The 23049-nt window shown below is 41.8% G+C and overlaps 3 protein-coding genes across 3 annotated transcripts; 1 reads left to right on the top strand and 2 right to left on the bottom strand.

Moving 5' to 3' along the window:
• Window positions 1–701: 701 nt before the first annotated feature.
• On the top strand, window positions 702–7811 carry LOC118415916 (serine--tRNA ligase, cytoplasmic-like). Its single transcript, XM_035820855.1, has 11 exons — window positions 702–948; window positions 1403–1473; window positions 2021–2101; window positions 2254–2412; window positions 3292–3435; window positions 3890–4045; window positions 4266–4487; window positions 4697–4820; window positions 5116–5273; window positions 5698–5824; window positions 6121–7811. Exons 1-11 carry the CDS (start codon window positions 813–815, stop codon window positions 6279–6281), a joined length of 1539 nt encoding a protein of 512 aa, XP_035676748.1. The 5' UTR covers window positions 702–812; the 3' UTR covers window positions 6282–7811.
• LOC118415917 (cytochrome P450 2J6-like) lies at window positions 6289–12390 on the bottom strand. The gene is made up of 8 exons (XM_035820856.1): window positions 12173–12390; window positions 11553–11630; window positions 10984–11101; window positions 10215–10573; window positions 9738–10004; window positions 9201–9367; window positions 8828–8985; window positions 6289–8631 (listed from the first exon to the last, which is right to left on the bottom strand). Exons 1-8 carry the CDS (start codon window positions 12335–12337, stop codon window positions 8450–8452), a joined length of 1494 nt encoding a protein of 497 aa, XP_035676749.1. The 5' UTR covers window positions 12338–12390; the 3' UTR covers window positions 6289–8449.
• A 2086-nt stretch (window positions 12391–14476) lies between these two features.
• On the bottom strand, window positions 14477–22857 carry LOC118415348 (ankyrin repeat, SAM and basic leucine zipper domain-containing protein 1-like). The gene is made up of 14 exons (XM_035819887.1): window positions 22678–22857; window positions 21523–21772; window positions 21234–21356; window positions 20809–20920; window positions 18363–18474; window positions 17978–18112; window positions 17641–17864; window positions 17362–17442; window positions 16928–17003; window positions 16568–16624; window positions 16136–16251; window positions 15826–15946; window positions 15412–15516; window positions 14477–15077 (listed from the first exon to the last, which is right to left on the bottom strand). The coding sequence occupies exons 1-14, from the start codon at window positions 22768–22770 to the stop codon at window positions 14934–14936; spliced, it is 1749 nt and encodes a 582-aa protein (XP_035675780.1). The 5' UTR covers window positions 22771–22857; the 3' UTR covers window positions 14477–14933.
• Window positions 22858–23049: the final 192 nt, after the last annotated feature.

The raw sequence follows: 23049 nt of genomic DNA, 5'->3' as shown, positions 1-23049 counted from the left end.
TCAAGAACTAGTGCCGACACGAGTTCTAGTGCTTCATAAGTGCTCTGTGTTATTTCAGTCAGTAAGTCTGAAGACACTGGCGTAATATCAAAGTCACGGTTTCAATATGGTTGATAATGTTTTGTCGTTTACAACATTTACCGTTTGTACGCTTTGATTTCTTTGCTGCAAGTGCCACAAAGACCGACAGACCGACGCGTTTGCTGGTGGTAGTTACTTACAGATCAACCAACCATTGAACCGAATTCATACAGGTGGGCTGTATCTACCATCAGCAAACGCCAGGGGGCGCTGGCAGGTGCCTACCAAGCTGTGACGGGTGTCACTAGGTACAGTACTACCGCGATTACAATTTCCCCCAGAGCAGTTGGTAACCGTCACATAATAAGAATCTGTTGGTGATACGTGTCAGAGCTGCAGATTTGACTTAGCCGCCGCACTGCCACGTTCTTTGCCTCTGACATCATCAGGCCACCTACAAGAGCCCAGTGCGCATGTCCGGATGTGTTCAGCGCTCCAGTCTAACCTCTGACCCGGATTCAACGCATCTATATGCAACATTAAGATGGAAAACACTAAAAGAATCAATTAGCCATATTTCTTATAATAATTCTATCTTTTTGACACAAATAATATATTTATAATTTGTATAAGTAAAATATGTCGATATAAGTTATCAATCAGTTTATTGTTAGCTATTCTCTTTTTGCATTCTGCTGCCGTCTCATATTGCACCAGGACACGAAGTGGTTGCCTAATCCACAGTGTGGAGATAATTAGCTAAATTCTCTGCGGTAACTGTCTTCAGCACGATGGTTCTGGATCTGGATCTATTTCGTGTAGATCGGGGAGGAGATCCCAACAAGATCCGCGAGAATCAGTCCAAGCGCTACAAGGATGTGACGTTGGTTGACAACGTGGTCCAAGCCGACGAGCAATGGAGAAAATGTGAGTTGTGCCCCCCTCCCACCCACTACACGCCTACCTGTTCACAGTTAGCATGTGGTCTCATCTAATCACTAAAACCTTTCTCTTGGCATTTGAAATCTCACCAGATACACAGTATGTACGACCGTATTGGTGCTGCCAAAACTTGAACGCGTACTAAAACGTAACCTGTGTTCTGCAAAGCAAAGATGATGCAACACATGCATGCAGACACTGCCAATTATTGTGATAGGTAATGTATTATTTATTAGTTATTGCCATATATTTCGCTTATGTCAAATTTCTGCAAACATCTATAAACTTATGTTTCATAAGCTCAATCTAACCTATAGAATCTTAGTTGTTGAATTTGTCGATATAACGTTAAATCCAACTTGTGAATCCAATCTTTTCAATGATCCTTATAACATATATCATATACATGACTATATCTTCTATCACCTTAAATGTAAAGTGCGGTACCAGGCAGACACACTCAACAGACTGAAGAACCTGTGCAGCAAGACCATAGGGGAGAAAATGAAGGTGTGTTCATTACTCTGACTTATACCATATGTGGCCCACACTAGAGTTGACTATGTCATAAAATGGTAGGCAATAAAACCACTTGATTTATGCATGGTGCATACAGTATGCTTATTAAACATGCTTAGCTCATTCGTTAGCTATGATTGCCAGTGTGATTATGTACAAAGATCTCTACTAGTAAGCTACCAAATGATTTGCAGTTGAGGTACTTACATACACTGTTATGTTAAATGACTATGAAATGCACTGATTCTAGATTTATTAAGAAAGTTGACTAAGCTCTCTTAAGTAAAATGCATCCCTGAGCCAAACTGAGGGTATCCACATGATGGACAGAACATATTCTTTTGATATAGTATTTTTTACAATAGTGTCAAAGTTGCCAACATAGAACTCATAAAAATATGGGTGTTGATTATTGGCCCACCCTATTTCTTGTACTTTGTAGATTCTATGGCAATTAGATATTAGTTGCTAGATGGTGTGCTTTATCTGAATACATGTATTTGTAGCTGAACAGTTTTACTTTTTGTGGAACCTGTAGAAAAAGGAACCAGTTGGTGAAGAGAGTGAGTCCACCCTTACTGAGGATGAACTGGAAAAGCTGACACCAGAAGCCTTACAGGTAACAAACCAGACCAGACACTCACTCATATCACTCATATACATGTCCTGCATGATTGCACGCAAGTCTTTAACAATGAATAGTACTGTCTAGCACTCTATTGATGAATTTCAAATAGAAAGCATCTCTAAGTTGTTGACTGTTTTCTTCAGGCAATGAGTGTGAACCAGATAAAGCAGATCCGGACCATCATTGACAAGTCCATCGTGCAGAACACTGCAGGACGGGCAGAGGTGGAGAAACAACGTCAGGAAAGCCTGAAGGAAATCGGAAACATCCTTCACGCTGATGTTCCCATTAGTAATGATGAGGTGAGTAAGTTACTACATTGTAGGAATTTTGGAATTTGGACCCTTGTAGCACCTGGTGGCACATAGGTAGCAAGTTTCTTTGCTATTTCAGTAGGGGTTACTGCTGCGGTCACTGCCGGCAGCAGGGGCTATTACATGAGGGTAGGTGAGGCTGATGGGTATGCCAGCATGGTGTTTACTTCTATCAGCTATTTTCAATGTTTCTGTAGGCCCCGAAAAGGACCTGGGTTACTGGAACAAGAACGCACTACTCTTAATAACTGACCCATGTAGTTTTGAAGGTAATGTGCACTTATGTGTATGTTCTGGTAAACACTTCTGGTATGTTATAGTCCAAAGAATCATGGAAGTTGAATGCCAAGGACACATAACCGGGTAACTTTACTGGTATTGACCTGAATTTATGAATACCTTCTACATGTATTTCTGTTCATTGCAGATTTAGCATGTTGTGCTTTTGATTGTCCTGAATGGATAAGATGTTCCATCTGTTGTTGCTGATTGGAGTGTCTTCTTCATTTAGGAGCAGGATTTATTTTCACAGGGAGAGGTTGCAAGCCCTTCCCATTTAATATGCCCGGCCCCTCAAACAGTACCTCCATTTTAGGATCTTAAGAAAGATGGGTGCAACCAATCCTAAATGCTTTTCCCAGGATTTAAGAGGGTCTTCCAGTTACCAACAAATTTGAACCAGGATCTCAACGGTGAAGCTATTACCAGTTGATCTACAGGGACATCCTGTATGAGTTACATACATGAATTCCAGATGAATGTTGTTGAATGTACAGCTTTGATATATTTTCTACAAACTGCAAAGCTGGAATATTATATCTCCCTTATTGCTCGTACTTAATTTTGAATATGTTGATCTCTTGTTAGGATGAAGATAACAGAACAGAAAGGACGAATGGGGACTGCACTGTGAGGAAAAAGTACTCACACGTGGACCTGATCACCATGATTGATGGGTATGATGGAGAGAGGGGCGCGGTCACTGCCGGCAGCAGGGGTTATTACATGAGGGTAAGTGAAGCTGTGTTTACTTCTATCAGTTACTTATAATGTTTTTCTTGGCCCAAAATTAGGGAAGTGAAGTGATAAGGGAATGTCATTAAATTAAGGTAACTGCTAAAAACATGACGTCAGTTGCAGAGCTGTCTCCAGCTTCAAATTTTTTTCTGTCGTACTCATTTTTTGGGAGCCAATGTTGTTGATTTTCCTGGTTAGATATGACATCTTAAGCTTATGAAAGTACATTATCAACAGTTTGATGTCATTTTACTCACTTTTTAGGGCAGATGGGTAAAATTATTTTCCGTCCCAACAAGTACATTTCTGTCCTAGGATGGAAGGACAGGTTCTGGAGACAGCCCTTATTAGTTGTGAACTGTGGTATGAATGACTACCCTGCTTTCTGTATTCACCAGGAAGGTCTTGGACCGCTGAATTTTGTTCAATACTAATTGTTACATTCCAGGGAATAGCCGTGTTCCTGGAGCAGGCCCTGATCCAGTACGCCCTGCGGATCCTGTATGAGAAGGGTTACACAGCCCTGTACACGCCCTTCTTCATGAAGAAGGACGTCATGTCAGAGGTCGCACAGCTCAGCCAGTTTGATGACGAGTTGTACAAGGTATGGACATCTGTACTTGTAGGCTTACCATGTCTATTGTAAGTTTATGGTCAGCTTGACTTGGCATTAATCTATCGCTACCTTTTAAAACTAATCTTAAAAGACAAGCTACTTTTTAAAGACAGAATACTGTTACAGTTTTTTGTTCTCCATTAGTGTTCCATATCATTTCACCATTCTTCCTTGAGTCCTAAAGTACTTGTCTTTCTTACTACACCAGGTTATTGGGAAGGGTAGCGAGAAAGGAGACGACCAAACGGAGGATGTCAAGTATCTCATCGCCACGTCAGAACAGCCAATCGCAGCTTATCATCGCGATGAGTGGATGAAGCCCGAGGAGTTGCCAATCAAGTACGCGGGGATTTCGACATGTTTCCGACAAGAAGTGGGGTCACATGGGCGTGACACGAGAGGGATCTTCAGGGTGCACCAGTTTGAAAAGGTATGGTTGTATTCAAGTAATATAGTCTTCTTTGAAGTAAGCATAATAATTTTGTTTCATGAAACACACCAAGTCCAAATATCTTGCATATGTTTAATTATGTCATGTATTTCGTTATGGTAAATAAGAATACAATAACAGAAAACATGTTTTGTTATGTTGATATGCTTTGAAGTTGAGGGATGCTGTAAATTCTGTTCCCTTGCTAGGTTGAACAGTTTGTGCTGTCGAAACCAGATGACTCCTGGGGTCTGTTCCATGAGATGATTGGTAATGCTGAAGAGTTCTACAAGACTCTGGGCATTCCTTACCGCATTGTCAACATTGTGTCAGGTGGGTAACTGGAACAAGAATGCACTACTATTTATAGCTGACCCATGTAGTTACAAAGATAATGTTTTGTTATTATGTGAAAATTAAACACCTCTGGTATGTTGTAGTCCAAAAAATTATGGAAGTTGAATGCCAAGGACACATAACTTTACTAATAACAACCTAATTTTATGAATACCATGTATTAATTTTCTGTTCGTTGCAGATTTAGCATGTTGTACTTTAGATTGTCATGAATGGTTAACTAAAGATGTTTCCATCTAGTGGTGCTGATTGGAGTGTTTTATTCATTTAGGAGCATTGAACAATGCAGCAGCCATGAAATATGACCTGGAGGCGTGGTTCCCTGGGTCAGGCGCGTTCCGCGAGCTTGTGTCGTGTTCCAACTGTCTGGACTACCAGGCACGGCGACTACTGGTGCGGTACGGACAGACCAAGAAGATGAATGAAAAGGTTGGACAGAATTCCTTCAACAGTAGAAGTTCTTCATCGATAGATATAAAAGTTATCTTGCTGATTCATCTGTCACATATGAATATAGTTTATGGAATATTCTTCAGTCAGTAACACTCTAAGGCATAAACATATACCTCCAAGATAAACAAGATGTACTATGAAGTGTCACCAATTGAAGAATACTGTGAATACAGAAACTTTCACGGTGTTTTTTTTATATAGTGATAATTTTTCCATGGCTCTAAGAGACTACAGTACACGGTGCTACCGTGAACTTAAAACCACCACGAAAAGTCCCTTTTCTTGCTACCGCAAAATTAAATCCCAGTGAAATTAAATGCATTTACAGTATCCTATAAACTAAAAAGTTACTTCAAACTGAGTTGTTAGTCCTTATGAGCTGTGTTGTGTCTGTTTGCAGCCTGAGTTTGTGCACATGTTGAACGCCACCATGTGTGCCACCACCCGAGTCATCTGTGCCATCCTGGAGAACCACCAGACTGAGGAGGGCATCGTCATCCCAGAGGTGCTCAGGCAGTTCATGCCAGGTAAGAATGAAGTTGCAGAGAAAGCATATGTACTCAAGGAATCATCATTTGGAAATATTAGCTGTGGTTGGTCAGAAAACTGCAGATCTAACATTTTTCTTCTCTTTACAATGTCAGATGACAGTGTGAAAGGAAGTGTACTAAATCTTTTCAATTTGCCCTCCAGTACACGTTGGCAATGCAGTGTAAAATTAACAATAGTTACATGGAACTATCAGCAATACAAACAGAAGTGTACTGGCATAAAAATGTCATTGTTAATTGTTTAACTGACATGGAACTTTCTCCTATTATAGGTGCAATTGAGTTCATACCATTTGTGAAGCCAGCACCAATCGAAGAACAGGCCACCAAGAAAAAGAAGGCAGGGAAAAAGAAGGAGAAAGTCAAACCTACTCAGGATGGTCCAGAAGCAGAGAAGGTCACGGAACAAGTCCAAAACATGGCCGTGAACTAGGGATAGGCAACCCTGTAGTCTAGGCTAGTGAGAATTAATGAATTATACAATGCTGTCTTCCTCTTCTTTATATGCACCAAACTGTGTTGAAGAAAATGCACTATTTAATTATCTCTTGGTGTCTTACAACATGTGAGGGAAATTTGGTGGGTTTCATCAATGGAGATCAACTACTACGGAATGTGTAGGGGCTATCTCATTTATCAAACAATGGATAGTGAGTGACTGAACTGTTGTTTGCTCCAATTACTGCACAGCAGTGGTTATTGCATCATTGTTATCTTTGTCTAAATTGACCCTATTTGGACAGAAACTTGAATGGACCACAATTGTACACATTTGATGAATTTTGAATCTCATAATTTGAAGCATTGCTATCTCATGTATGTCATACTGAACAAAATCTTCATGTTCACATATTTTGCTGCCAGTTGTAGGTAACATAATTGCAAACACTAGTCTGTCTATGATGAGTTTCCTCTAGAATATAAGTTCTCTGAACATTATGTTCCTTCTCAGATGTAAGTTACACTTTCAGCAGGATATTGGTTACTGTAATTTATTGCCATTTTATACGATGAATGTATGCAAGGTTTGAACCGTGCCACTGTTTCTGAACTTTACTACATTTACTTCTCTGAGTAAGAGACAAACAGGTAATGACTTTGGGAAAAGTAACAAATTGTGATTCACTTGCACAACATTGAAAGATGAAATATGACTTGAAGGAAAGCTTAAATACTTGAATATCTGACAAGCCTCTAACAGTATGTACCACTTAATACTATTTTATTTGGTTCATTGGAGTACACAGGGAAATTGCAAGTGTTAAAATGTTGCTACACAAAAGGATAAGGAAACATGTCTTGAACCTACATGTATACACCTGTAAGATTAGGCCTGAATGTAGGTGGGTACTAATCCATTGTGAGGTGAGTGTGCTAGTCAAGCTGGAGCACTCTGACACTAAAGCATATAAAAAAATCATATACCAAAAATTTATACCTTTCATAAGAAATGTTGGTTTAGAATCATGATATTTAGTTCTACATGCATACCCAAATGATTTCTCCAAGTTGTATCTAAATGTCCTTTTTCATACCTATACAAATAAGACTCTTATTTTGACAGGTGTGTACTGTGATTAAGGTAAAGTTAAACTTTGCATGGTTAGAAATTAAAATGTTAAGACTGATATTTGCCAGCAATGGGAATAACTTTCCAACAGGTGTAACGTTTTACTGTGCCTGCCAAGCCTGCATGTAGAACATTAGATATATAAGAGAAAAAAGGTAAAATTGGTCAATGGTATTACAGATGTATCATGAGGGGACCAACTGTTTTCCAAAAAGACTTGATTAATAGTTGAGATGGTATTGATGTACACATGTACTGGAAGGTGACATTGGAAGGTATTGATGTACTGGAACGATAACATCACTGGCTTAGCATATTAGCTATACATAGGTATCAATGCAAATGCTCTGTTGCCTGTATGCAAACTGCAATAAAGGTAATGTCCCTGGAAAAGGTGTCAGCTTACAAGTTTAACAGGCACTGTTGGTCATTGTGATAATAAGAGATCCATTCAGTTTACAGTAACCTTTCAAATGTCAACAGCTTTGACAACATGGCACAAGCCCCAAACAAGAGTTCAGCAACTTCACATCCCTGTGAGATAGAGCTTTTTGTAAATTTCTTGTCTCATTGATTGTGCAAATAATTTTGATTGATGCTATTCTCTACCCACATAACACATTTTGTATGTGTGAAAGTCATTTGGCAGAGCCATACAGTTATGCAAATTATGCAAATTACTTCTACATTTACACAATATGTGCAAGGTAATTTTAACGTCAGGTTACACATATAAGTATGAAATTACACCATCATTCATGAGACATGTTTCAGCGTAACTGTTTGCAAACAATTTAGTTTACGCTCAATACTCATCCTCCCAAAGAGCTAGGAACTTTGATAGCAGTTGTTACGAATAGCAAAAATCTCCTTCACAACAGTCATAAATGCGGACAAAAGGACCCCACAACAGATAAGGAGCCTAAAATGTTTTGGGTTCACGTTCATTAAGTCATTCATAATACTAGTTATCTCATTTACAGGCCGACAAACACTTTTAAGACAGAACATCATTTGGGGAAAACATTGCTTTATTCACGGACCAAAGCAATCATGTCAAAAGGCTCGGGGAAGTGTGTGGTTGCCATACGTCCTTTCATAGATGGTGCAGGAGCGCCTTCTGGTGTCTTGAAAGTAAAGTGCTGCATGAGTGCCGTGAAGAACAGGAAGAGTTCCATCCTTGCCAACTGTTCACCTAAACAGACACGCGGTCCTGGAGGGAAAGAAGCATCATGACGAATGATAAACATCCCTCGAACAGCCTCGTGTAATTGTCGACGTCAACACGACAAAATTAGCATTGATTCGAAATTCGAACGGACTAATATACAAATAATGAAGGATAGGGTCGACTGAAAACAAATATGCTTTCATGCTCATATGTATAACGTGTGATTGATTGAACTAACCTGCAGAAAACGGTATGACATGCTCATCCTTCTTGTACTGCCCCTTCTCATCCAAGAAACGGGTGGGGTCGAACTTGTCGTGTTGGGGAAACAGCTTCTCGTCGTGATGGACTGACCAGATACTGGGGATGACGATAGTCTGCTTCGGAATGTGGTACCTGGGACAACAAGACAGGTGGTTCACGGTCTGAAAGCTCAGTACACCCTAAAATACACTGCAACAATGGCAATCAACTAATTGCTTTATCAGGAAGTACTATGCTATTACAGAGTTAAATTTAATTAGACACAAAGCAAAATTATCGGTACAATTAGCTTGACGACATGTTCTTCTACCTCAGTATATTCTCCTGAACTTATTGTGACATCCTACCCGTTCAGAACGGTGTCCTCGGATGTGGTGTGAGCCACGCTCAGGGGAGCGATAGTTGCAAACCTGGAGACCTCCGTCAGGACGGCCTGTGTGTAGGGCAGCTGGTCACGGTGGGACATGGACGGGGTCTGGCCCTGTCCCAGCACACCGTCAATCTCCTCATGGACCTGTCGGTTAGTAACAAGAAGCCAGGGTCAACACAACTGTACTAGATCCTATGGTTGGGGCAAGACAAATGAATAGGAAGAGAGAGCCGCACAAACATCCGTTCAACAATTGCCGTGGCAAATAGTGACAAAATTGCCTGTACAGAAGATAGCGCCTTGTGAATAGTAGACGGTCTTTTATTCATTCATGTTAATAGTTTTCTTTATGCAGGGCAGTCGCGCTCAGTGCTTAAGAACAACAAAGCTAGAATGCTGTGCTGTCTAGAAACGACCACGGCGTTTCGATATTTCCAGTACAATAGCGCCGTTATGATCAATATTAAACAAGATGTATGAACTATCATTGATGTGCACTTATGCTTTTCTGTACCTTTCGCTGAATATCCGGGTGTACAATCATCAACAAGCTTGCCCATCGCAGGGTGGTAGTCGTAGTTTCGGTGCCCCCTACAAATAAGTCAAGCACTGTGTGAAGTAACTGATCTTCGGTGAAGGTAGTGTCACTCTGGTCTTGGGCCTGCATCTCCAACAGGTACGAGTCGATGAAGTCGCGGACGTCGTTCGGATCAAATGTCAGCTGATGCTCATTGATCTCAGCTCGGACAAAGTTTTCAGGGCCCTGAAATATCTCAATCACCTGGGAAAACAGAGATCGTAAAGTTAACGTTTTGTCTTTTCCTACTGATATAAGACACGATTCAAGTCCCCTTTCTCGTATCAAACATATTGGTGTGTGGTGGGTAGCACCTGTGATCAAAGTAATGACTATACCACATGATCCCAAATCTTGCATTTTTTATGACTTGATAATGATTTTTATAAACCTTGAAAATCACATCTTCCTTACCTTTTTCCCACTGTCCAGGACACAGCCCAGGAAAGGGAGGATGTTCTCAGGCATGGCTAGGAAGTTGGTTTCAACAATGGCGTCAAAGTCCCGCATGAGCTGTAGGAAGCGCGGATCGTCATACTCGAAGCGACGCGCGAAGACCAGTGAGCTGATGATGTTGGTGGCTGCCTTCTGCAGCAGCCTGGTGATGTTGAACGGTTCGCCGCCCAGGTTACGGATCTGCTCGCACAATTCAGCAGACTCCTCTGATATCTGCACTTCCAAACTTCGCTTCCCGAAGCCGAAACTCCTAAGAGTGGTCAGGGCAAACTTTCGCTGCTCCTTCCAGAGCGGCCCAGAAGGCAGCAAAACGATACCTGGCATCGGAAACACGTGGAGTCAGGCTAATGAAAGTTACATGTATGGTATTACTGTATCTGTACACTCAAACATTTAGATAAACTTGAGGCATTATTAATCTGTTCCATATAATGGCGATGAGGGCTTTTGGTGCTTCAAAATGTTAACCAGGATATTTAGATGACTTAACAAGTCCATAATTATACGATATATGAAATTACATATAGCCTTTCGTATCCATATCCTAGAGCACAGTATGCTAGCTGGACAAGCTGTCAACATAACTTGAACAGTTTAGGTCATGACACATACTTCTATTAGCCATGGCCAGTGAGTACCAAGACATCTTGACCACACGCCAATTAATGGGGACTCCAGTGCATAAGTCTATTGCATATCTCCCAGGCTTTAGAATGGAAAGACGTACCTTTGTTGTTGGAAATCTTATTGACGACCGCTAGGTGAGTGGGTCTGCCAGAGAACACCTCGGACTGCTTCACCAGGGCTTGTCGGATGGTGTCATAACCGCCGAGCACCACAGCATCCTGGGGCCAAGCAGAGTGTAGTATGATATAATGAATGATAGATATTATACACCGGCAACATAACCACGGAGCCAGTAAGATGGAAAAACACCATTGCAGAATTAGGAATTGATGTTTGCCGAATTTCGGACCGAATCTGCTGCTTTCTTTGGTGGTTTTGGCACACGACTCAAGCGATGGGCCATCAGAATTACGTCATGTCAGGTCTCAAGGAACTGGGTAAATCGTTCTGGATAGAGTGCAAGTTTGACGACGCAAATCAATATTCAACAAGTATCTCTTCCAGTTAGACGAAACTCTAAATCTACATGTATTAGCAATTTCATTTTATTTCCACGGTAGATCTAGATGGGGAACAGTTTTTAACAACACAGAGGAACAAAAAATGTTACGGAGTAATTTCTGCCCCCAAGGCCTCAATATGGTCTGAAGAAAATCTCCTGATACTCACCAGCATTCCCATGCGAAAATAGGTGACGGGCCCATATTTCCTCTGCCAGTCCATGAAGTCCAGGTGGAGATTCTTGCTCTACAGAAGGGCGAGAATCAGGAAAAAACAGGCAGGTCAGTTCTAGCTCAGGCAATGGCTTTAATTTGTGACTAAACTTTTCTAGGATCAATGGTTCGCAGTACGTATTTGGCAAAGTAAGGCAATGTTGATTTGATATGGATGACATCCGCACGGGCATCAATTTTTGGCTGTTTCTAAAAAACTATTTTTCAACCATAATGTAAATTGCACAAAGCAGGAAATAAGCATATATATGCCGTAAATTTAAGAAAAAATATTGGAAAAGTGCTACTAATGTCGTATAATGCAAAAGTCAGTCCCAAAGATGTGCAAGAGTCAAAATAAAGAATCGTTTGTTCGTTATACATTTGTACCATGTGTATTCAGTCGTTTGTTCTACCTTCCCGGACTGCATAGATCTTATAATGAAGGCAACTTTTTGTCGTACTTTTTTATTTGCAAGCTCGCACCAGTTTGGGGGTTTCCAGGCGATGTAATCCATGTAATCTACTAAGTTCGTAAGGGAAAGATTCAAATTATGAGCTACGCCTGATATGTACCCAGGCGAGACTTGGTAGGCTTCCAATGACAGGCCAGCCCCACGGTCCGGGTGGGAGGTTCCTGGGACGTCTGGAGTACATGTAGGTGAAGAGCAGGAGTAACGGCAGCACCAAGATGACACGGGCGTCCACCAGGTCCAACACTTGGAGAGCAGAAGACATCATTGTTCTGTCTGTACGTTCTCCCACAGCTCTCAATATGATGTCTGAAATGCAGGTTAAAAACAATAACGTTGTTGTTGTTGTTGTCCTCGTTTAACGTCTATTATTTCGCTAGACGTGGCCTCTTAGATACCTGTGCCAGGCGGTTATTTTTGGGAGTCTGTGTTTTTTTTACAGCCAAACTCGAAAGTTGTGGATGGATCCTTATATTTTGTAGGTTGGAAGGGGTAATGAAACTAGAGACATGTTTGACAAGCCTCCTCTTGGCATAACAAGCTAAGTGAACGCGAACATCAAAACAAAGCTGGCCAAGGAGTATAGCCGGCCATGACGGAGTCAGTCGGGTTTTACTCCCTTTGGCCGGCAATACTAGCCTGGGTACCATCCGTATTCTACCGGGGCTTCTTACACTCGCTACCCTAGTATTTTTTAGGGTAGCGAGTGTAAGGAGCCCCGGTAGAATACGGATGGTACCCAGGCAAGGCAATACTCCTTGGCCAGATTTGTTACCGTATCTCGTGGCACCGGTTAATCTTCCTGGAGATTATATTTCTGGGCTCACCGAAAGGTTGGCCCTACACAGTGGATGTCAGTCGTCAATGACTGGCGTCGGGTCCTTAGTAGTAAAGTGACTTTACAGTGATAGTTTTCCTTTGTAGGTCTGCTACATACCCGTATATGCTTATTAATATTCAGCTGATCAGTACGGCGCCAGTGATCTTCATGTCCCTCCAAACAGCCAGGTTAAACCAAGGAGCTTGTTGACGACACCACTATATACATAACGGCAGGAAGTTGACCCTCATACTTTCCCCAACCCGATATCGATATATAAGCGATTATTGGTACGAACATCGCAGGATTGTGTAAAACTCACGGTTTTTCACTCAGCTCCTCCCTCAGATCTGGCCTCCTTTACGTAAGTCGTATGCAGATATCTTTCGAACAAAGGTCAACGTCCACTAGGTCAAATCGTCCACTGACCCAGCTTTACCATCAACGATTCCTTTCCCTCAAAGTATGTTTACAATCCAATTACTTTGTTGCTTTTTGGGCAGTGCAATATAATAGATAATGGTCCATATACAATGTTTCCCAATAAGAAACATAGTGATCAGTAGGTTAAACATTACGGGTTTAAATATTTTTCTTGCAACAGGTGGATCAGTTGATAAGTAAAAGAGATAAATAAGGGTAAACACTGATCACGATGGACCAAGGACTCTGGACCAAGGACCTTGGATGGACCAAACAGTTCTCATAATGGCGCCATGTTGGCGTAATTACAGCCAAGCTTCAGCTAGGGCTGTCCCTCGGATAGGACGTTAAATGGAGGTCTCGTGTTCGGGGACAGCCATACCCCAGGCACGTAAAAGAGCCCGCCATCCTTGTTGAAAAGAGTAGGGTCCTTCCTGGTGTGAGTGGATCAAACCATTCCGGCCAAATGGGGTAGGAATTTCCCAAGCAGCCTGTAACCCCTGCTTTGCCTGTTGGGTCAGTTAGTCGAGCTTGATGTTTCTGACTTAGGGAGAAGAGATGCTGCTGCTACAGTGAGCATAGTTCGGTGCCTAGAAGTGGTCAATAGCCTTGCACTGAGCAAACTCGTCAAACACACACACACACACACACACACACACACACACACACACACACACACACAAAAGTGAGGGTCTTTGGCTCAGGTGAGATGTTGGACAAGAATCCCCTAACATGCCAACAGTGTTGTGCCTTGGGAAAGACACTTTACCTGACTCTCCACCCTAGCTTCGGTTAGGAATAGGACATTAAATGTTTGAGGACAGCCACACCTTATGCACTTAAAAGAACCCAACATGCTTATCAAAAAGAGCAAGGGCCCTTCTCATTGTGCGTGGATCAAATATATTTGTCCGGATATTGTTCACTTTTGTACAAATCTGGTGCGTTATGCCATCATATATATACAGAACAAATATTGATGGTACCTGCTTTATGGTTTAGTGGTATGTGCCATTAAGTGTTGAATTTATGGTTCCAAATGTTTGCATCTACATGTGTGCGTATAACTATGTACTGAAGTACAAAATCATATGTGGTACAAATCCTTATTTTATTTATTGAAGTTACTGTCTTGAAACAAAACATTACAAATTCTCCAAAATAAATGCAACTTCACTGATTATACATCAAATCTGAAAAAGTTGATCATTTGCAGTATATGGAAGATTTCTCATATTCTGTGGCACATTTTTACTCAATTGAGCAGCGGTAGTATCAAATGTGAAATACATGTTTAACTTATCGATATCCACAAGTATGACAACAGTTATGTCATGTATACAACTCGACTGAAGTTGAGAAGTGATAGTTTGATATCACAACATATCATAGTGCTAGTACATGATTGGCACAATGAACATCTGTATCAAACTTGATGTAAGTAAGGGGCGGTATAACCCCGCCATGTGTAAGCACATCGACCGATGATGATCAAACATAAATATATTCAAACTGTGTCTGAAAAATAAACTTCTATATGCTAATACCAAAAAATAACATAAGGTGATAACAAAATGTAAAACAGACTCCAAAAGTCCTTGATGTTGTGTTTCTGATGTTTCTACCAGAACTTCCTGCAGTACAGTCCCACCAGGGCCCCAGCAGCAGCCAGGGTCAGCACCAGTCCTACTGTGCCTGACCCCTGCTGATCTGTGTACGGGTCCAACACCAAGTCTGCAGGCACCACGTCACTGGAGTTCGTCATCTGAAAATCATTTAAAACATTAGTTCAATCTCTATGTCTTTATCATTTTCTTCAGAATAATCAGCTTCCTACCTGTCTAAAATATTATTTCCCAAGTAATTCAGAAAGATCAGAAGGAGTTCAGAAAATGTTGACATACAGTTGTGAATAGTTACCTTTATCTAATCATATCTAAGATAGTATCACAGCTGGCCAAAGAGTATAGCCGGCCCAAGCCTGTCTGGTAGCCGACGAGGCAAATTCCCAGTGGCTTGCTGATTTCCTTTGGCCAGCTATACTCCTTGGCTAGCTTTGATACTATCCTATGCCACTGGTAAATCTGCCTGCAGATTACCTGTATTAGCCTAGTTTTCAGGCTCCTCAGCTCCTCATGTAAGCCCCGCACAGTCTCCAGCACATCCGAGGTCTGCTCACTCAAGCACTGCACAGAGTTCTCATTCTGGAAACAGACAGGACTGACCCTTCAACTCACAACTCTCTTTGTATACAACAGTTCTATTCCTTATCATAATACAAACGTACAAAATGTGGTATTGACTGACCCTTCAACTCACAATTTTCTTTGTATGGAACAATTTTGTTTCTTATCATAATATAAGTGTACAAGATGTGGTATTGACAACGATCAGCTTCAGCATCAATTCCTAACTTTAATATTCAATAAAATGAGAGCTGGACTGTGCAGCACAATTCAGAACAGCAGCAGAGTTTACCTATGAAAAATATGTAAAAATTGAGACAAGCCCACCTCCCGTGGGTCCATCAGGTGTGGTTTGTCGTCCAGCTCCTCATGGATGTACGCCACAGTGCTGGCGATGTAGCTCACATGCCGGGTGATGTTGGACAGCATTGCAACTGCCTCGTCACATCTGAGGCAGAGGAACATGTTTAGAATATTAACAAATACATAAGCTTACTTTCAGTTATAGTGGACTCTCAAAAAACGTTCTCCACGAGTTCAAACCACATTGCAAAAAATGTACTTGTGATGTTTGTGAGGTACTTAGTTTTACATCCAAGATTTTACGATATAGAATTACAGTTATACTCCTCCTGACCTGATGCCTGCCTTGCCCTGTGGGCGTGGTAGGCTGCTCTTCTCCCAGTCCCTCTTGTGAACATCCCGTACGGCAGCGAGCAGTGTCTTCTGTACTCCAACCTGCCGGATGCCCATCTAAACAAAAACAACATGGGGAGATGTGTTGGTTCATTCATTGTAACATGTTTCCTGACACTTTGGGGCCTCTTTCTGGCATAAGTGGTTCAAAACCTACAGTCCTATGGCAATAACTGTCACATTGTGGTCACTAGGCACTGTATACAGACTGCCATTACAGACCCTTACAATTTAGTCCTGCAGATGGTAAGCTCTTTGCAATTAATCCACTTGCTGCAAAGAGAGAAGTCGGCCCACCCAATAACCATAACTGTTTCAATGATTCTTTTGAAACAAACCTTGTAATAAAGCACTTGTATACATCAAACCATACCTTGTCTAGTTCTTCGGCCTTGATCTTCAAAAGGTCTGCAAATGTTACAGCATGTTCCTGTATGACAAAATACAATACTTATTTCATGTTGCATAACTCTCAACTTCAATCAAATTTGATCATTGCTGTTGACTTGACTTCATATTTCCTATGTGCAGCTTACTTATAGGTCTCGTCAAATGTTCCTCTTACAATCAAAAACAGACTGCAAGGAAATGGTGTTCTTTTGACAGAATACAATTTCACACAACAAAATTGCTACTTGGGGAGCTTTCAAGATGCTGTCCCTTATTCAACATGGTAGATCTCATCTCGGAATTCCCTTGTCATCGATAATTGTGTTTAAAAAGCCTTGTATACCTGAAAGACAGGCACCAGATGTCCCAGCTGCAGCCCATACAGGAACATCTCCAGGTCCCCATACCGAGTGTAGGACCTGAAACATACCGAGTAGCATACATTAATTTCACAGGCCACAAAGGCGTACCTTTGTTGTCAGACTTCTAATAAAATATGCTCATGTACCCACATAGATGAACCCTAAGCAGGTATACAATGACACAAAGACTCAGCCAAAGTAAAGTCATGTGGCCCTTCTGAACTAGACAGAGTTGTGTTTATCCCAAACTCCTGTTTAAAATATGTCTAATGACTACTTGAAATATTGCTCAGAAGATCACAAGAGAACATAAACTGAAATCTAAAACATGAATAGCTGATCAATGATTCAAAACCAAGGGCAAACACAATTGAAACTGTGCTGTATGCTATGCTATACCCTGAGCTGTACGTACCGTGTGCTGTCCCCTGCCTGTTGTACCAGGCTGCACAGCTTCTCATCAGTCTGCTGCAGCATTAGGGCTGGACCTGATGGCCTGTGGGGAATCACATGATTGTAAGCTGACTTTGAAAACTTACTGATGTGACAACTGAGGCAAAAAGAATATTGAAAAGTAGGCTGATAAATAACTTGAGCAACTCTTGGCTGGACAATAGCCAAAATCTGACAACAATGCTATCCTTCTTGAGACTTTTGATGTTTCAAGAAGTATCCTTTTTAGAGAAAGTCTTACCCATTTCCAACCCCATTCACCATGGAACTGGTGTCTCTAGCAGGCGAGGGCCAGGCCATCACAGGCCGAGAGGAGACAGGCCCACCATTAACAGGCCCTGCTGCTTCAGGCCCAGTCACTACAGGCCCAGTCATTACAAGCCTGGCCCCTACAGGCCTTGTCTCCACAGGCCCAGAGCCTGTAGGATCAGATGGTCTGCTGTCACCTACTAAAAGGTTGACGATCTGGAGAAACAGGTACAGGAAGGATAAATGTTTATTGCGGGATTGTAGAGAAACAAAACTTTCACTCAGAACATTTCACAACAATGATTTCAGACATGTCCTAAACTTCTAACCTCTTGAAACCCCCTGGCAGATGCCAGGTCAACTGGTCTCGCCCCATCAATGGTGGCTTTCTCTGGATCAGCTCCCCCTGCCAACAGTGTCTGAACTGCAGCCTTATGGCCCTTGCTAGAGGCCCAGCACAGTGCCTACAAAGAAAAGAAAGTGTTTCACTTCTATTTCTTTCGGATACAACTAATGTGACATCTTTGCCTCCTACATACATAGTAAAAACTCTTATCAGTACTTATTAAGTACTTAAAAGAACCACAAGTCTGTATGTGAATGCAGGCAGGTTTGTCTACTACTAGAGTGCTAGATCTAAATCATTTATGAAATGAAAAGGCACACATCTGCAGAGACTGTTCCAAAGAATGCAAATAATGAATGTCCAGTTACCGTCCATCCTCTGGAGTCCTGCTTGTTGACCTCTGCCCCCTGTCCCATGAGCCTCTGCACCACCCCTGCCTTCCCCTCTCTTGCTGCATACATCACTGCTGTCATATGATATCTGGTAAAGAAACACACTTCTGATGGGACACAGTCTCACGTGAACATCTTCTGAAGATGTTCAAATGAGTTAAAGTAAGAATCACAAATAAAAGCAGATTAATGTTATATTAGTAAAGATAACAAGTTGCAAATGATACTCTCTATGTCAAATTACAAATGCCAACAAGAAAGAAGTTCTTACTAGTGTCTGAAGTCCTGTGGTTATATTGAGTTGGCACACAAGAGTGAAGACAGAAATAAAGGGTTAAACAGATTTATTACAAGAGAAATCACAGAGACAGAAGAGCATTCTGCATGTGTGTCATCAGGATAGAGCTTACAGTCTCATAGAACATCAGCCACAACTTAAAGAGAACCTTTTATTCTGTACCTAACCTATGCGACGTTCCAGTCTAACGCTTGTCTACAGACCTCCTTACTCAGCACCCCCCTCTACTGAGTTACCTGCTTGTTTTCTATTTTAGGAAATTTATATGTATAGGCCGCTTATGTCCTTACCGGTGACTCTGTCACAATGTGACTCAAGCAATGAGCACAAAACCATATCCCTCCTTTTGCGTCAACTTAAAAATGGCAGAACATTGCCCCTGTATGTGGTCCGTGGTAGAAGTAACCCTTATGGTCCACAGAAAATTGAGGTGAACTAACATCCATTGGCATAATACCGGTCGGTTTACTGCAATTTCTCAAGCAATGCTAATTTGGCAAATGATCAACGCATCATTTTCTCCAGTTACATGTTGCTGTTACAGCTTAGTTCAGTTCAGTTCAGTTCAGTTCACCTTTATTTATACTGATAAGCCCTATCGGCCAACATGTAGGCCGTTCTTCCTAGGGGACCAGTTAAGGACCAGTTGAGGGGAGGTGTCACGGGAGAAAATAAATAGATAAACAAAATAGACATTAATACAGTTATTTACACTAGATACAATCATAATATCAAATTCAAACTCATAATATCGATATCAGCTAGCAGTTCGAAATTAATCCATGTCGGAAGGCTCGCAAAGAGGGAGAATTCCGTACATCTTCTGGGATGACGTTCCAGACTGCCGGACCCGCCACCGCTAACGACCTCCTCACACACTCCCTGCTCACACGGGGCGCAATCAACTTCAGGGTTGAAGATTGTCTGGTAGCTCTAGCTGCGTTTTCGCGGCATGTCATAAAAAGTTCACCCATGTGGGCTGGTAGCATGTTGTTAAGCGACTTGTACACTACCAGGAGCTTATGCATTTTGTGTATGGATTGTATATCTTTCCACCCAAGGAGATGGTGCACTACAGTAGTTGGAGTTCTGGACTGAACACCCAGAATAAGTTTACCCACTCTGTTCTGCATCCTCTGCAGTCTTTGGATTTGCACTGTACTGGCTCCATCCCACACTGAGGAACAATAGGTAATGTGAGGTAGAAAAATGGTTTCATACATTGTTAAGAATGCTGCCTTTGTCACAAGTGGGCGGACTTGTGGCTTACCTTTGCCACTTCTTCTAAGTAAATTATTTTGTCTCTCTGGTCCTGCTAAAAACATAATATCGTAATTGGAACACACCGCGGAATTGCACGGAGAACGGGCGCGTGGTTGGAAGGGGGTGCACTATACCAGCCGAACGAAACACGGCACAATTAACTGCCGCTATGTACCTTTATACATCCTCTGTTGTTCCTTTCTTTCCTGTTAGTAGTTGCACAAAACAAAAATCTGCATGAGTATACAAAAAGTCATGAGAAAATGGGCGTATACTGACAAGAATTTTCATTTAGTTTTGGTCCGTCACAACCGCTATGACGTAAAACTTTACTGCTGGCCGTAGCATTAAAAATGGCGGGAAAATGGCGGCGTACGTTCAATTTGACCCATTCAGCCGTAGATCCGGGCGATAATGCAACGGTTCCTCACACTTTTACACGAGTTGTAGGTCACCAAAAGAAATTCAAGATTGCTGTTGAATCATGCTCGTCTTGTGCCGTGAGCACATGTGATTATTATCTACAAATCTGGCGATGAACGTGACAGTGTGTTTGTCCCATGACGAGCTCGCCTGCCCCGAAAATGACCTGAAAACTTTTGGCCTTGTTGTCTTCGAATGCATTGTTATCGATGCTTTGTAAATTATGTATTGGACACCTAGATGTCTGAAGCGTGCATACCTCAGAAATAACTATTGTTGCATGTGTAGATCTCTTTAAGTTCCACTATTTTTAATCGACCGGTATTAGGCTTATGACCGGTATTATGCCAATGCATGTTAAACCAAAAAATGATTTTCTACAATATATCAAGTCTATATTAACCAAAAGATCAAAAGCTTTTCATCAGTGATACAGACCTATCATGAGTGTTGACGTTCACCTCCTTCTGCAGCAGCAGGTCTATACAGGGCAGCATGTCCTGGTCTGACTGCTGACTGGAGCAGGCACACATCAGCACACTGTAGTGGTCTGAAGGGGAGGGGGGCAGACAGGGATGCAGCTCTGTCAATGGTATTACCGTATCTTGTATGATACTATAGCCCACATGGCAAAAATGTGGCATCTATTGAATGAAGTCATATCATCAGCAAAGTGAAAAGTAACTCTGTTAGCATGAACGATCATCTGTTGATAAATGACATTCTGAATGAGGCCTAAACTTTACATAACCAACAGTAGAACAGAAATTGGGGCTTGTTAAATACCATTGTAAGAAAGTTCTGTTGGTGTTGGTTATGCGAAGTTTAGGCTTCATACAGTAATCTCCCTGACTTTTAACCACCTTTATGAAAGTTTGGATCTGCGCCCTTCTCCAGTAGAAACTCCAGGATGGTCCTGTGGCTGCCCTGCACAGCATACATCAGGGGAGTCCACTTGGACGACAGGACAACATCGGGGTCCAGGCCTGGGGAGCAACGTGAAACAAACACAGGTCTTAATCTTGTATTACTCTTGTAATAAATAGAATGAAATAAAATCTTGTATTCTTAGGTTACAGAAAGCTTGTTAGATTAAAGTGCTGACTTCTCAGCTGTTGATTTTTGGACGCCAAAATGAGTTCAGGTTCTGACCAACTTGAACCAGTTCCTTGACACGGTTCAGGTCACCCCGCATCACAGCCACCTTCAGGTCATCCGGGGACACGGGGTGGCCGTCCTCATTCCGCGGCCGCGGGGCAGCCGGTTTGTTCTGTCTGGCGAAGGGAGACCGGCTTGTCTGGTGAGGTGGTTTGGCAGGTGGCGCTCCTGATGTGAAGCTCCCTTCATCATGGGAGACGGCACTGTCACTGCTCATGGACAGGCTGCCGGACGGTGGAGACAGCTGCAGGGATAAAGAGATTTAGGATTTAGAATAAAAAATTATAATTTTCTATGTGCTATGCTGTGCGATTAAATTACTGGTTCAGGTCTCACTGGAATTTACTTTCCTCTAAACAAAGCGATGCTGATCTCACTATTATAACATTAACGGTTAAGTTTACCGACATGCCGATTTGCCGATGAAACCTTGAGTAAGTGACTGCTGACTGATACAAATTTGACGTTGTAAATATGAAATTCGTTGATAATCAGCCTTGTCATATTATTGTGACGGATTAAAGTTCCCCTGGGAATAGAATCCCAAGGGACTTGCTATCAGTTACACTCTCTTTGAAGTGTTAATTTCTGCTGATACCACGGAAAGTGGGAGACCAATGCACGTGTAGTGATGGCCGGGGAAACATAGTAAGCAGTGCACTAAATAGTTTCCGGAATGCCCAAAAGCCTGCTTGTTTATTCATGGTTCAGTGTTGAAAATGCTAGAAAGTGTCGGATAAATGTTCTATGCCGTTATAGCCTTACATGAACTGTCTTACTCAATCAAACAACATCCTTTCTATAAACAGCAGTCTCACAGTGACATGGTGTTATATGTAAACAAGGAGATAAACAAACAAGCTTTATATTGACACGACAAAATCGTAAACAAGCAACATCAAAACATAGTGAGTTCCGTGTTGTTGCTCACGGGGCAAGAAGAACGTGCAGGATGAGAAGATTGATCTTGTCTGCGCTAACTACATGTAGTTGCAGCTAAACGGCTCAACTTCTCATCAACTTGAAAGCTGAGATGAGATAACTCAGACTGCCAAACGCTTCTCTTTTGCAACATTCCATCGCAATGTAACGTTAGATCGTTATATGAGCAGAAAAACAAGTAAGGTTGCTCCCATTGCAGTTACAAACCTGTGGCTGTTCCTTGTAGGAAGAAAAGAAGAAATCATCGTCTGAATCTGAGTCTAGCTCGAGCCCAGCTGGTCTTGCTTTGAAGGACGCCATGCTTGAAGTTTCCCAGAACTGAAAACTGGAGAACTGACCCAGGACCCAGGTGCAGTTCAAAAGCGCCTCCTATCTGAAGATTCAGAATTTACAGTATGATATCGTCAAGACGGAGGGGGGATTTACAAATGCTCATGTAATCAGTGATAAAGGAAATATCGAGTCATATCGAAAATGGTTCGCAAATGATCAATAAAACTACATTGGAACAAGACATCTCAGATAGACATCAGAGTGGCGAATTTATGATAGTGCACACCAAATGTTGCTTTTGATCCA

The sequence above is a fragment of the Branchiostoma floridae genome, chromosome 5, assembly GCF_000003815.2.
Source record: "Branchiostoma floridae strain S238N-H82 chromosome 5, Bfl_VNyyK, whole genome shotgun sequence".
Taxonomy (NCBI): Eukaryota; Metazoa; Chordata; class Leptocardii; order Amphioxiformes; family Branchiostomatidae; genus Branchiostoma; species Branchiostoma floridae.
This window is presented reverse-complemented; position numbering and strand designations above follow the sequence as displayed.